General features: G+C 39.7%; 1 protein-coding gene across 1 annotated transcript in view; it reads right to left on the reverse strand.

Annotated features, from left to right (window-relative positions):
* Positions 1–15,827, reverse strand: part of adamts6 (ADAM metallopeptidase with thrombospondin type 1 motif, 6) — a 58,756-nt gene that overhangs the window by 13,077 nt on the left and 29,852 nt on the right. Inside the window, exons 14-18 of the mRNA XM_069165279.1 lie at positions 14,511–14,574; positions 10,714–10,816; positions 9,478–9,611; positions 3,378–3,501; positions 2,526–2,606 (exon numbers count right to left, since the gene is read on the reverse strand). Coding sequence (XP_069021380.1) covers positions 2,526–2,606; positions 3,378–3,501; positions 9,478–9,611; positions 10,714–10,816; positions 14,511–14,574 — 506 coding nt within the window. The remainder of the gene's footprint in view (positions 1–2,525; positions 2,607–3,377; positions 3,502–9,477; positions 9,612–10,713; positions 10,817–14,510; positions 14,575–15,827) is intronic.

Genomic DNA, 15,827 nt, shown 5'->3' on the forward strand with positions numbered 1-15,827 from the left:
GTTTACACAAGTCTTCAGCCGCTGTATTATTTACATTGTCTCACTTAGTCCTAATAAAACATTAAAAAAAACTCTGCGGACCCAAACACAAAGCACTCAGACAATGCAACAGAAGAAAAATATTATCATTATCGCTGAGGTCACACATGAAATTCATAACAACGTTACAAATTGCTTGGATGGGGGAATCGAGTCCAAAGTGTCACTCTTTAAACTTTGATATACAGACATCAGATCGGAGTAATCCTGGTGGAGCAGCAGCTGTCACCACGGCCCGATAAATCTGAGGCAGCCCGGCGCTTCAAAGAGGAACCGAAGCCCTCCATCATCTCCATCCGCTATGATTTCAACACGCTGTCACATGTCCTTCACTCGTTAATGAACACACTCCGAACCGCCTTTAATTGAATCCGCTTGTCGGATTTTTTCGGTTCTGACAGTTTGTGTTTCGTCTGGAACAAAGTGGACCAGTCTGGTTCCAAAGCAGCATCACGTGGGAGAAAATATTCAGGCAGTTTTCTTTCCTTTTTTTTCATGGCTTCACGTTGGGCAACAGCAGATTAAATGATGGCATCCTCTAATTTGATCTCGACAAAGACGCGAGGAAATCCATGGAAATGAAGTAGACACCAAACTGAACAGATAATATGAAACAGCCTGATGTCGCAATCACACTGCAGTGAATTACAGTGATTGATGGATGGATAGTGACACAATACTGAGAATCTGCAGCCACACTGATGGGTCTGTGAAGATGTACTCAGGCACAGCAGAGTTAGACACCGTTTTTGCTCCTCATATATTGGCATACATTCAGCTTACCTGAATTTAACTGAAGGTATTTTCAGAAACTTTAAAGACTCTTCTGACTGTACAGATGAAAAAATATTTTGTCTGCTGCTGTAAGAAAAAGATTTTTCACCCGTCTCTTTGGTTGGTTCTCTTTTTCTATCCACGTAGACAGGCTGCCATCTTTGTTTTGAGTCAGAAACGGAGGTGAAACTTGCAAAACAAATTACAAATCTTCCAATAACCATTCATCCAGATGGTAAGAGGACTCACGGAGGACTTGTGTATCCATTAATAAACCTTATAGGGTTTATTAAACATAACCAGTTCATCAACCTTTAGAACAGATAGTAGTTTTGTGTGGTGACCCAAATCTGGTTAAGTGGTGATTTGAGTTAAATGCTAAGATTAGCATGCTAGCATGCAAACTAATAATGATATATTCCACTGTCTTGATATTTTATGTTGAGATGCCAATAATTGATTGTCAGTATGCAACTCAGAGTACTGCTGTCACTAGTTTTGCAGTTATTTGGTCATAAAAGAAATGGACAATCATCCTATGGGAACCATGAATATCTGTACCAAAAAATGGCGATCAATCCAAGAATTGTAAAGACATTTAATTAAAAAACACAAATGTCAACCTCATCAAAACACAAGAGGGACAGTCAAAGAAATCCCCGAAGTCCTTGGGATTCCTCCTCGAGGAACAATGAATATCTGTACCATAATTACATGGCAATCCATCCAAAAGTTGTTCAGACATTTCGATTGAAACCACAAATGTCAACTTCATCAAGGGGCTAGACGGCAAGTCAAACAAATCTCCAAAATCTTTAGGATTTATCCTGCGGGAACCACGAATACGTGGACCAAATTACATGGCAATCAATCCAAGGGCTGTGAAAACATTTCTCTTAAAAACACAAATGTCAACTCATCAAGGCTCAAGATGGAAAGTCAAGGAAATCCCCAAAATCTTCAGGATTCATCCTCTGAGCACCATAAATATCTGTACCAAATTTTGCAGCAATCCATAAAGACTTTTCACTTAAAACACAAGTGTCATCTCATCAAGGTACAACACAACAGGGCAAGTCAGGGAAATCTCAAAATTCTTTAGGGTTCATCCTCTGGGAACCATGAATACCTGCACTAAATTGCATGGTAAGCCATCCAAGAGTTGTAAAGACATTTCACTTAAAACACAAATGTCAACCTGTTGAGGCTTTAGAAGGAAAGTCAATTAAATCACCAAAATCTTTAGGATTCATCCTCTGGGCACCATGAATATCTGCACCAAATTCCGAAAGAATCCTTCCAAGAGTTATAACCGTAAATCTCAACTTCATCAAGGTACAAGAGGGCAAGTCAAGGAAATCTCCAACATCTTTAGGATTCATCCTCTGGGAACCATGAATACCTGCACCAAATTGCATGCCAAGCCATTCAAGAGTTGTAAAGACATTTGACCTAAAAAATAGAAATGTCAACCTCATCAAGGCACATGAGGGAAAGTCAAGGAAATCACCAAAATCTTTAGGATTCATCCTCTGGAAACCATGAATATCTGCATCAAATTCCACCGCAATCCATCCACTATTTGTAAAAACATTTGCTTGAAACCACAAATGTCAACTTACATAAGAAGTAAGGGGAACATGAACTAAAGTGGGGTTTATCCGCTGTGGACCATGAATGTTTGTACAAATCTGATTATATTTGTCACTTACCGATATAATTCTTCGACATGGCGACTTCTTTAATCTCGATGTGAACCGAGCCTTTCGGGATCTGAACCACCTCCATGTAGCCTGGAAGACAAGGAGCGGCACCGTTGAGGTCGTATTCCTCCGACTCAATCATATCTCAAAGTCTCATTTAGATGTGACGTATTTTACAACACGGAGAAGACATGAAGTTACCCATGATATACCCGGTAGAAGGACGTATACAATACAATCAAATCACCCAAAAAGGACAAAGCAACCCTCGTGGAGAACAAAACAATCCCCTCCTTTTTTTTTTTTTTTTTTTTTTTTAGTCACACACACACACACACACACACACACACACACACACACACACACACACACACACACACACACACACACACACACACACACAGTATTTTTAGATGGTTTACCAGCCATACCATAGAAGGAGAAATATGTTTTCTCTCCCTCTCTCCTGCTCTCTATAGACGACCTCAGGCTGCAGCCAACACCAGAGTCGCTATCTCCACTCCTGATTTCTCCACTCCATGATGTAATTAATGGGAAAAATATTATGTTTTGATCTATATTCTGACAACATAATTCTAAATAGCCAAAAACATATGCTCGGCTGGTGGGTGACAAAGGCGCATTTCCATGAAAGATTATCTTTCTGGCTTCAAGTACGTTGGCTTTGGGACAAAAAGCTGCTTCGCCAAGAGGACGATGAGTTCCTCTGTTTTCCTCTCCGTCATCTCCGGTGACTTTAAGTTGGACACGTGGTCATCGAACCTAAAACACATTATCTCTGCTCTGTAATACATCAGCGAAGGCCTGACAGGTGACAGAACATCTGAAACAGGTTTTTACCTCCTCGGGGCAGAGACTCGTTGAAGAGTCCCTCGGTGGCCTCGCAGGTGCTGCCGTCCCCTCCGCACACTCGGCATCGATCCTCTTTAGCGTCGGAGCCCAAGATGTTGTCGCAGCCCACGTGCTTTGAAGCCGACAGAGAACGAGAGTTAGTCAAAGCACATCTTTCATGGTCTTCGAAGAATTGTTCACCATTTTGGGAAATATGTTTTGAAGATTGGCACCACTGATGTCTCGAGAAAGGAAGCTAATGTGGAAGCGGCAATAACTGCAGTTCCTCGAGTGGACACTTGAGGCTTCAAAAGTGTTAAAATGCTGAACTTTACAGTAGAAATAAACATGTTTACAGCCTGGTGCACAAGATGGTTTAGTCTCTATGGGTTATTTCCCCGTCCATGACAACTGTACAGTGGTGAATTTTTATATCATTCTCCCGTTTAAGATCAGAAATTGGTCTGTTTGATTGACAGATGGAGAGGTCCCAGTTGCTTGCTGCCTTCATCTTTTCCATTGACTGTCAGCTAGACCGAGTCAGCGCTGGTTTCAGCAGCCAGGCTCCACCTCTTTGACTATTTTTGTATTAGGTAGCGGAGTCAGGCACAGCCAAGATGGTGACAGTTGGAGCCACCCACATTGAGCTTCTAGAAACCTATTGGTGGCATCATGGAGGCTGCGTCCATTTTTTTATATAAAGTCCACGTCATTAAAGTCAGAAAAGTACACCTACCACCACTCCAAAAGTTCACTAATAAACACGTTATATCTTGTTTTATCTCTACAAAATCTAAAGCAGGTTCTGGTCTCATAATTTTTCACATTAATTACAGTATTTCTGTTCCTATATGGATTAAACAAACAAGATACAATGTGTGAACTACTGCGCTTTCAATGAGTATTTTGTTACCTTCATGCAGAGCTAGGATAGCTCTTTCCCATTTTTTTGTCTTAATGCCAAGCTAAGCTACCTGTCTTAACCAGTATCATGTGATTAAATGCTTTTAATTTTTTTTATCTAACCCTCAACATTCTTGTCAAACCAACAAATTTCTGACATTTTCAATCTAAATTTCAATAAAAACCTTATGTAACAACAAACTAAAGAAAAGTTAAACCAGGACTGAATGAAACAGTTTGGGGGATTTTTTTTTTTTTTTCTGAATGGATTTTTCTCGGTTGTTTATGAAGGAAGTCACCAGAATACAATGTCCTCCTTTTTGTTTTCATTATTTATACAGCATTCACACAATACAGGCCTCTACTGTAGTGGGGAGTGTCGGTGGAGAAACTTTTCACTAAAAACACACATCTCTGCAGAATAACATCAACTTTACTGAATAAATACTTTTTTTATAAAACGACTTTACTTTGAAGCTCATTCTTGAACTCTAAAATAAATCAAAGTTTGAAGTGAAAAAAACAAAAAAGTGGAGCTTAAGTACAAATTTATTATACTTTTCTTAAAATGCATCATTTTATGAACCTTAATACCAAATATATAGAACAAATCCCATGATTTTAACAGTTATTGTGGGCTTTGGCCTCTACTGCTGCTCTGAGTGACATTTAGCACCACGGGTCAGAAACTATTAAAAACCAGATAAACAAATTGTTGGTTTGTAGTCAAATCTGTTTACACAGCATTCACAGCTGTAATTGTTAGTAACTTAGCATATTTTTATGATAAAGATATAACAATGAGAGCTCATAAAAAATGATGGACTCTGAGTGTTTAAACTCGGCAGTGTAGCAGATATAAAATAAATGTTAACATGGAGGCCGTCTGGAGTCCATTAAATCTTTATCTGTGCTCCATTTGGAGTGATTGCTTCATTGCCTGATTGGTAATGCCTCGGAGCTTCACAGGAGGAACCGCTGCTAGATTTTCACTGACGGTTTTCATTACTCAGGCTTTTTAAGAGCTGCAACACCGGCAGTGTTGTCTGTTGATGGTTAAGTTTAATGCAACATGTACACAAAAGGAGCCGCTACTCAAGTTCACTTAGGACATTTTACATCAAAAGTTTTTTAGATTTAACCATTAAATATGTGAACGCAGGACGTAAACTTAGAAAAGTGTTAACTGCTTCCTGCGTGCAGCGTTTTTGTGCAAAATTTTACCTTTTAAAAGTAGTTTTGCATAATTTCTATGTCTATATGTGCAATATCTTTACAATTTAAACAATTCTACTTTTTCCTGCTTCTTAAAATAAATTTTCATGTCATTTTTACAGTTCATTAATTGTTTTTATTAGTTTTTTTGTGTTGTGTGAATATGACTTTAATCATTTAGATGAAGTTGAACTGAGTTGCACTACTAAACATATATAACATACTCACTAGTTCACTCTACACTAAGACGTAAATGGAGATTTCATTCACTTCGATTTCATGCATTTGTATAACAAAACATTCAGTTTTTACATTGATGTCATTGTTATTTCATTTCCACCTGTATTATTCTTTATAATTGTCAGGAGTTTTGGGAAACTGTTGCATGAATACAAACATATAAATCATCATCACTGACGTGCGAATTGTTGCTTAACAGTAATAAATAAATAAGAAGTATTGCACCTGAGGGATTATCAGCACAAAGTAGCGTGCGTTAAACAGATTTTTAGGGCACAATATTAAACAGTAAATCAACAATGCTGCCAGTTGATTGAACTGTCCTGATAAATGATAAATAGTTGAAGCTATTTTTTTATGCAAAAAAGAAATCTCACTTTGCAGCTCCAAAGAGAAGATTTGCTGCTTTTCTCTGTTTCGTATCGCTGCAAACTGCAGATCCTTTGGTTTTTAATTGTTGGTCGGACAAAGAGACATGTCTGATGACGTCAACAAGGACTCTGGGGAAATGAGATGGAAATTTTATGGACCAAACATTTTGCACATAGAGCAATAAATCCTTTCTTTCCCCCTGACTCACAATGTTGCAACACAATTAGTGCACTTTATAGTAAATAGTGTTTAATTCATCAATAATTTTAATCTAAAAACATCGAATATAACAGTAAAACACTGACAGGAAGCATTTTCATGAATAAACTTCACAGCTCTCAAAAAGCTGACTGCTTTTATAAAACCTGAGTTTACTTTTAATTTCAATACTTCAGTAAATTCAATATCAAAAAATTACTTTTGACACTTAATATTTACCAAAGTCCTTTTCTGATTAGATATCTGTACTTTTACTCAAATATAATGGAAACAGCTCACAAACTTTTCTTTTCTTTTCAAACTTTCTTCAAACCCACAAAAGTTTAAAAGCAATATCCAAAGTTTACAAATTTCACTCTGAATGTTGGTGACATTGATATAAAATGACGCATGATACGATCTAAAATATTTCCATTTAATGGCATATCTTAAAAACCTCTCTTTTTTTTAATTGAAACTTCAATGTGAGCGTTTCTTGTTATGAAACAGGGAAAAATATAAATCAGGTATCAAAGGAGGAAAAAGTTTGAGTATTCCTTTCAGTGTAATCATCATATAGGCTTAATGAAGAGTTTGAAGAGGCTGATGCTCAGATTATGAAGAATAAGATGATTTAAAAATCCTTAAAGCTGCTTAAAGAAACAGTAAAAGTGTGCATTAAAACTGCGACGGTACAACTGGAAGGATTTCTGTTGTCACCGACAGTTTTCAGCTCTTTCTGCTGTCCATCACTCTCTCCTCTGTCATCTCTCCTCCACATGTGCACAGCTCTGAGTGTCTCTGAGAGCTTTCCAAGCAGACGGTGTTCCTGAGATTTATCACGTGGTGGCAGAGCCGGCCTCTGAAATAAAGCGACGCGCTGGATTCAGACTGTAAATAAAGCTGTAACGCTCCTCCGGTAGAGGGAATAATATTCCACCTCTCGCAGCTTTTCTGTCTTCCCAGTAAAACACACATCATGTTGTGTTTTTTTTTTTATTAGAATCAGAGTAATGCTGTGGGCACACGCGCTGCCTTCTCATGCCAAACAGGAATTAAACTGTACGCTCAGGTGGAACTCAAAGCAAATATTTCAAGAGAGCAACCCAAAAGTTATTTCAGCTGCATCTCAGAAAATACGCACAGAAAAAAAAAACCTGTCTCCACACACAGACGCACACACAAACTGCACAGAATGATTTATGCTCATGAAAACAAAGACGGCACTGACTGCCAGCTCCTTTCAATAAGATCTTATTAAATCAGCCTTTTCAAATGCATATAAAGTTATTATTCAATGAAAAAACAATGATTGTTGTGTTTTGTTTACCACCAAACAATCCGAGCTGAAGCTGCAGCGGCCTGATAAGAGTCGCAGAGAGAGACTCGATCACAATCAGCAGCAGCAGATTGTTCCTCACTGGAAAATGCTGCAGTTGTGTCAAAGACAAAAAAAAAAAAAAAATTTAAAAGAGCTCGAAGGCTGACAAACCTCTGGAGGTCATTTAATGGATGAATAAAATATGGAGCAGTAATTTCACCAAGTTAACGATCACGAACAGTCAGTCAACTAAGGACAGTGTCAAGGTGCACGTCCATAAATCTACCTGATCTGCTTCAGTCAAACAGGATTTATCACACATTTATATCAGGTAATAATTAACTCTACAGTTGTACTTTCGTTCCTATTTATCATGTGTGTCTGAATTTAAACTGAAAAATCTCAGTACAACTTCTTGAAACCTTCAAATATTTAGTTGTCTTTGAGCAATAGTACCAAATCCAAAGCTATCCAGGTCGTCCAGGTCCAGAAGTTACAACCAAGCGACAACCAACTGTGATGTCACTTGTCGGTTTGTGAGCTGCCATTCTAAAGCCTCAATTTTGGCATTTTAGCCAGCGCCATCTTGCTAGGTTTAAGAGCCAAAAGTGACCATATTTGGATGAGCTGGGGAGGAATGAGTGGTGGATCTGATTGGGAACTTGAGGACACTATGCCCCGCCCACCTGACTGCGCCTGTCAAATCACACAGACACGCCCCCAAAAACAGGTATTTTTTTTAAGCTTGTTTTCTAATTAATGACAGATTATTTTCAGATGGACCTCCAGATAACTAATAAGGGGTGACTTTAGCTAACAACACCGAGAAAACTGGTGGAGACATTTTATTGACTTTGTAATTGATGAGAGAAGTTGAATGGGAGTCTATGGAGCCGGAGGCTTTTTGGAGCCAACCTCTAGTGGCACTCGGTGGTACTGCAGCTTCAGGCACTTCTGCATCGACCTCATTTTTCAGAGGTGGAAGCTACGAACACTTTTACATACAGTCTATGATAAACTGTACGATATGACAAACCTCAAACACCTGACGATAATACTACCAAATTTGTAGTACAGTGAACCCTCGCTATAACGCGGTTCACCTTTCACGGTCTCGCTGCTTCATGGATTTGCATCGTGCATTGTGTTCTGCATTCTGATTGGCTAAACAGTCTCTCCGCTTCTTCTCTACCTGTTTGTCAATAACGTTGCGGTTTAATATGTACACGTACGTAAATCGATGGTGGCATGTTGGTTTATAAGAATCTTTTTGCCCAGAAGAAAAAAGAGCGACAACAACTACCGATAACTATGTTCTTCTCTCGAAAAACCACACCTGCACCGCGGGCTTTAGAAGAAAAAAACGCTACAGAGCGGAGTCAGGATGCAGCGGCTCAGTCAGAAGAGCAGTGAAATACACGTGAGTCACTATTTGTCCGACTGTACTTTGTAGTTTTTTTCATAATCATTTTTCATTTTCTCCCGTTCTAATCCAATGACTCGGGTCGCAGTGGGGCGGTGCTGATCTCAGCAATTTGAAGCCTTCAGTTCGTATTGATGATTAAAATTATTATTTTACAGTACAGTAGTTATTTGTAAAAAAAAACATTTATACAGTACTTTTATTTGTTAAACAAATGCTTGGGCCTGTAAAAAGGTTTTGTTCTTTGGTTTCAATGTATTATGGAGTATTTCATTGTATAATAATTGTAAAAAAAATAAAGGTTACTACTTCACGGATTTCGCCTATCACGGTTTCTATTTGGAACGTAACCCCCGCGAAAAACGAAGGTTCACTGTAATGAAATAGACATTTTTTTTCTAACGAGGTTTTTAACTGACGAAGCAGCGCTGCCTTACCTTACACTCTCCGTTGATGCAGATGTCCAGAGAGTCGGCCTGACAACGAGTACCATCGATGACGGCCGGAGAGCGCTCCGTGTAGAAGTTGTAGCCCTCAGCCAGGCAGTTCAGAGCACACGGCTTCACCCCACCTGGTTCACACACACACACACACACACACACACACACACACACACACACACACACACACACACACACACACACACACACACACACACACACATCGTTATCTGCAGTCCACACACAGAGAACAGACGGCCTGACCTGAACCCTGATGGACCCAGATAGCTCTGGGATCTCCTCTGCACTTGTTGACAATAATAATCATGTGGAGGAGAGTCAGCGGCGTTCAGATCTTAAACCCCCCCCCCCTCCCCTGCCCCCGAACCTGACGTCACCGCGACACCGACAGCAACAGAGCCGGTGCTGCCTGCCAACAACAATCCCCGCTGACATCCACACGCAGGTTATCTGCTGTTTTTACACGACGGCTTGCGGGAGGTGATGGATCGGACTGAACAGACCCCTTTGATAAACGAGATCAAACTTAAGCTCCTCCGTCTCGGAGAGAAAACAAGAACCGTGTTTACATGCTTCGAACTTTATCACTTCTCTTGGAGCTGTTTGTCTTTTTAGTTAAGTGGATATTTTCCACAATCTGAGGACATCAAGAACAGAATGATACACAAGGCCTGCCTGCTCTCCTAAAGTACAGCCAACAACTAAGAGAGTACAACACAACTTCGAACAAAAGAGCTTCTTCTGGGAGATTTCTGACTTGAAATGTGAAGTCTTCCTTGTCGGACCAGCAGCAGCAGCAGCAGCAACACCTTCGCCTGCTGCACAGTGAACAGGAATCTGAGGAAACCTCTATTCGAACTTTGTTTATTTAGTGATAAATATAGACAACAAATAACCGGTACAAAATAAGCTGATGCAACCAAACAGCGACGTCACACATCAGTTTGTAAACTGAAGCTTTCCTGTCCGTCGCCATGTTGGTTTTTTTGGAGCCAAAAGTGACCATATTTGGGCATACAGGTGGATCTGACTGAGAAAAGGAGGACCCTATGCCCCGCAAGTAATTGTTAATGCTTTTTGAATGGGAGTTTTTTTTTTTTTTTAAACCAGCCCCTGGTGGCCCTCAGTGGTATTACACTTTAAAACACTTTGGGTTCTCTTTCCAGACCTGAAGTTTACATCCATCTTTATTTACCCCAGTGTTGAACTCACCACCAGTGTAAGGCTTCCAGTTGTAGTACTTCCCTCGGAAAGGCATGCTATCAAAATCGGCGCACTGCTTATCCCGGAAATCACGAGATCCCACAGGGCAGGCCTGCAAAAAAAACACACAAAAGGAATTTATATGTAGATGTTCAAAGGACCACAGCAGGTTCTCATGTACTTTACATTTACTTTCATTCATTTCAAAACCTATGAATCTCTGAAGTTTCTTAAGTTATCCACCTGCAGCTGATAACATGCTAGAAATTATTAAAGGAATCCAGAAGATGAAAGACTATTTTGAATGTTTGGAAAGTGAATAAACAGATAAAATGGCAAGTTCCTAAAGTTGTGTCATCCATCACAGTGGAAATCATACCTGCATTACCAAACAATGATAATGTAACTTTGTCAGCTGGATGTGTGCTTGAATGGAGTCAGTTAAAGCAGTTTTGACAGTCTGCTAATTGATTTCGGCAATTTACAGAAATTAATAAACTACAAAGGATGCTGGATTGTAACCTACATTCAGGAGAAACTGACCTGATTTGGAGTAAAGAGCTAAATCTTGCAGCCACACTGTTATCAGATGTGCAGGAGATTCAGGCTTGCATGTTGTTACCATTTGAGTAAGTGAATTATCTGCTGAGATTATATTTCTTTATTTGTACAGACAACAGTGTTATTAACAACTGGACAACATCTGCATAAGATGTCACTTTTTATTCTCCGACACTAAAACAGACTCGTTTCTTGGAATTTCTCTTGGAGAGCCGTGTGTTTTGCGTTTGCAGGGTTTGCTCATGTGTGGATTTATGAAGGATAATGAAGCATTTCTTTGGCTGGGTAATTAGAAACATAAACACAGCCAGATGAGGCCGAGAGCCCGTCGCGGTGCAGGCTGGTTCGTGCAGACTTATCTGGGATGGCACGGCGCTGTGTGGACACTGCTCCAGTAAGAGGCGGTAAAAAGTGAAAAGAAACACTTTATTGGTGTGAAAAGGTCCTTAGAAACCCCAAAACACTCTCCCTCAGGACGAATAAAAGCTCCGAGGTCAAAGCTGTATTTCACATGCTGAACGTGTTCCATGTTGGAGCGGGCCGCCGGGAGGCCAGGCCACTTTCATTACCATTCAAGTGTTTTGCCAATATGGCAGCTTTAAACCTGCACATCAAACACGCGGACCGAGTCAGAAGAGACACAATAATATTATTGCAAGTGTGTTGAAACGACAATACGGGGCCAAATGAGATTAACATGTGCTGACACGTGTCTGAAGGAGGGAAGAACTTCACAACTCATAAGAAGAAGTAAGCGTTATATGTATTATTGATTAACCTGTTGATCCTTTAGTCTGTAAAGAGTCAGAAAATAAGATCCAGCCTGGCTTCACAGCTTCAGAGTTCACCGTGATTGTAGTCTGGAAACTCTGTTAACATGAAGGTTTTCTCAACCAATCTGAAAGATGGACTAATCAGCAACCTTTAAAGCATTTGTTTCTCAATATAGTTCCAACAATAGCGAAGGTGGTCGAGCGAGATGAAGCGATAGTTGTAGCAACTCTAGCAAATATCGGGGCGTTGAAGTTGGCGCAAGAAAAATGCCTAAAATCTAATTAAAAACTTTGATTTCCATCTCATGGTTGTCCACCGCAAACAACCACTCAAGTTGCAGTTTAAATCAATCTCTGTTAAGATTTTAAATAATATATGTAGTAAAGACATCGAAGGAATAAATCTGATTCTAATAAAACAAAGTTGTTGCCATCTGAAATATGTTCACAACTATGTTGCTGAATATTTGAAAGAAAAGGTTTTTTTTTCAGAACGATATGATGTCACAGTGAATTTGACCTTTTGAATATAAACCGTCATCACAATTTGATCCTGTTTAGACATTTGTGTGAAGTTTTGCCACAATTAGCAAACAAATTCTGGATTTATGGCAAAGAACGTGTTCAGTGAGGTCACAGTGACCTTTGACCTTGTCCATCAAATCTACTAATTTCATCCTTGAGTCCAAATGAATGGTTGTGCCAAATTTGAAGAAATTCCCTCAAACCGTTCTTCAGATATCGCGTTCACGAGAATAGGACAGATAGATGGTTAAAGGCTGCTCCAATAGTTTCAAACTACAATAGTACATTTCTGGAGTACTCTTTACTGCCAGCTACAATTGGCATACAGTAAATAAGAGTGTCCAAGCTTAATGACCTTATATCCAATTATAAGAGTTATTTCTCCAAAAGCTGTAGCATTATGCTAACAAAAATACGGAATAATCTCCTACAAGACAAACGTAGTAGCAACAAGGAAGCAAACAAATAACATCTGAGCAGTGAACAAAATAAAATCACAAAGTATATAAACCATCTGTTCATGTCAGAATGAGAATATTTGTAATTTTATCTACATCTGGTGCTCTCAAACACACGCGCACACACACACACACACACACACACACACACACACACACACACACACACACACACACACACACACACACACACGTTGTTGGACGAGGTGTGGTCATTGTGATGAAATAGTGGTGAGAGATGTTGTTTGTTTTCCAAAATAAACCTTCGGTTCTCGCTCTCTCTTATTTTCAAGCCCTGCGGTTAAAAGTCCACTGGGGTCCGAACTATTTCAATTTTCACCTCGTGAAAAAAAAAAATGAAATAGCTGAACGGAGATCTGAACTCGCTGCCATGTTAAATATTTGTTTAAAATGTTGCTCTAGAACTCCCCAAAAAAAAAGGCTGTAAATTGGTTTTCATGAAATACGCTCTGAAACTGTCATCATCGTTTGACACACGTGAAAATGTCACAAACAATATGAAAACTATAAAGTGACAAAGAGGCGAGTGGACCCACGGTCACCGGGGGAGTATTGAATCACCGCCTGTGCAGTTTTATCGTTGTCTGTCCGACATTCCAGCAGGAAAACATGTCGGAGAGCTTGAAGGCGGTGTGATGCTGCAAGAGCTGAAACCTCTCCTAAGATAACATGCTGTGCAGGAGAAACGCCGAGCAGTGAGGAGGAGATGCAGCAATTTTAAACTCACTTTTATACTTTCCCGAAAGGTGCGTTCAGGAGCAACTGGAAAAGTTCCAACCTCAAAGTGGGAAAATACACCTGAACACCTGTCGAACTCTGAATATTCCACAAGGAAATTGGTAGGTTTTAGAGAGCTCAGAGAAGTCCTTCTGACGTCACTTGACATGGCAGCGTTTATGGTGAAAGGAAGAAATGTTCGTGGGTTTTTCTCCTTTTAAAAGGAAGTTTTCTTCCTGTCAAAAAGGAGTTTTTCCTTCATGTTGTATGAGGTTTTCTTTCTGTTAAAATTTAGTTTTTCTTCCTGTTAAAGGAAGATTTTCCTTCCTGCTGTAGGTTTTCTTCCTATTAAAGGGGAATTTTCCTTCCTGTTATAGGTTTTCTTTGTGTTAAAATTGAGTTTTCTTCCTGTTAAAAGGAAGTTTTCGTCCTGTTAAAAGGGAGTTTTTTCCTTGCTGCTTCTGCTTACTCAGAAATTGTGGAATTTTTGGGTTCCTGTCTTATTTTTGTGCTGCAAAGAAATTTGAAATCTACATATTCTGCTCCACCATTGCTATATGAAGCAAGTCAAATCACCAAATAAATGTATCTCAAACTGCCACTTCTTCAATACATTGTTATTCCTTTATTGCACTTGGGAGTGTGACGTTCCTGAATGGAAACTTTCCCAATTCCAGGCTGCCTGAACACATGATACAGTAAACATCAAGCAGAGGATAAAACAGAGAAGAAAAGAAGTGAAGAAACTCACGTCGGTGTTGCAGGATCTGTATCGTTTCCTCTCTCCCAGACAATACTTCCCTCCTCCGGACGGGCTGAGAGACACGAGAGAAGCAAATTAACGGGGAATTAAAACAGTGTGACATAAACATATCACATCAAATAAATCATAATCACAGGTTCTTTGGGATGCAGAGAGTACATGAGGACGGGTTCGGTGACAACTGGCCTAAAAAAAAAAAAAAAAAAAAAAAAAAAAAAAAAGTCTCTGCCAGAAAACAAAGTGTGTTTGTGTGTGTGTGAGTGTGTGAGCCAATGATTCATTCATGAAATCCAAGCTGCTCTCAGAGCTCTGAAGTGTGACATGACCTTTAGATCTGGGAGGGAGGCTGAAGTCTGGAACCTCAGAGCGATTCTCTCCTTCACATCTACTACATCTCTGGAGGGTTTGTTTTTCTCCTCTTATCATCTCCGTCCCTCCGTTCGCCCTCCTCTTCCTCCTCTTCCTCCCCCCGTCCCTCAGCTTCATCCGGGCTCTTTCTCTCGTCTTCCCATGACGTGTTTGACGTCATACGTCTCGTACAAAACAAAAGGAATGCGTCGATGGAAGGAGGATAAAGATTCCAGATGGTCAGTGATTTGTCTGCTAGGAACACATGGGAGGCTTTAAAAGGGAACAACGCACCGCCGTGATCTCTGGGGGGGAGACGGAGCTGCGGTTTAACTTACTGCACATGCTGCACGACTGGGTCGGTCTCCAAGTGCACGAGGACAGAGACTCAATAAGTGTCTTCACAATATTTGTCTTTCTAAGTTATTGAAAGGACAATGATGTTTTGAGGTGTGTTTGTCTTGATTGACAGGTGTAGCATTGTATGACATCCTCGGATCCACCAAGACTTTCTCCACTTTGATTAAATTCAGAAAATAGTGAAGAGTAAATCCAGACTTCAAACAGGCACAACTGTGTGTCGATGTTCTGCTTCTTGTCAACGAAATGATAACTATATACCATTGAATTTACCTTTTCTACTTTCCTTAAATACATTTTTACACAGTCAAGGTTGAACTTGAATAAACCTTTTTTTAATCTTTGTTCTGTTGTGTGTTTTCTCATATTTATTCAGTTTTAACTTGCACTCTCAACATTATTGATAAATGAGGGAATGCTCTCAATGATTCCTCGAGATTTAAAGTCCCTCTAATGGGTTGATTAAACCCCTAAAAACTCATCTGTTTATCAGAAATATATATTTAGGAGGGGTTTTCTTTTGAAGGGAGAAAATTGCCTCATACCTATCTGATTGGGAACCTTAGGACACTATGCCCCGACCACCTGACTGCACCA

This window comes from Embiotoca jacksoni, unplaced genomic scaffold, assembly GCF_022577435.1.
Source record: "Embiotoca jacksoni isolate LCO1_2020_lvr unplaced genomic scaffold, fEmbJac1.0.p SCAF_10, whole genome shotgun sequence".
Classification (NCBI taxonomy): Eukaryota; Metazoa; Chordata; class Actinopteri; family Embiotocidae; genus Embiotoca; species Embiotoca jacksoni.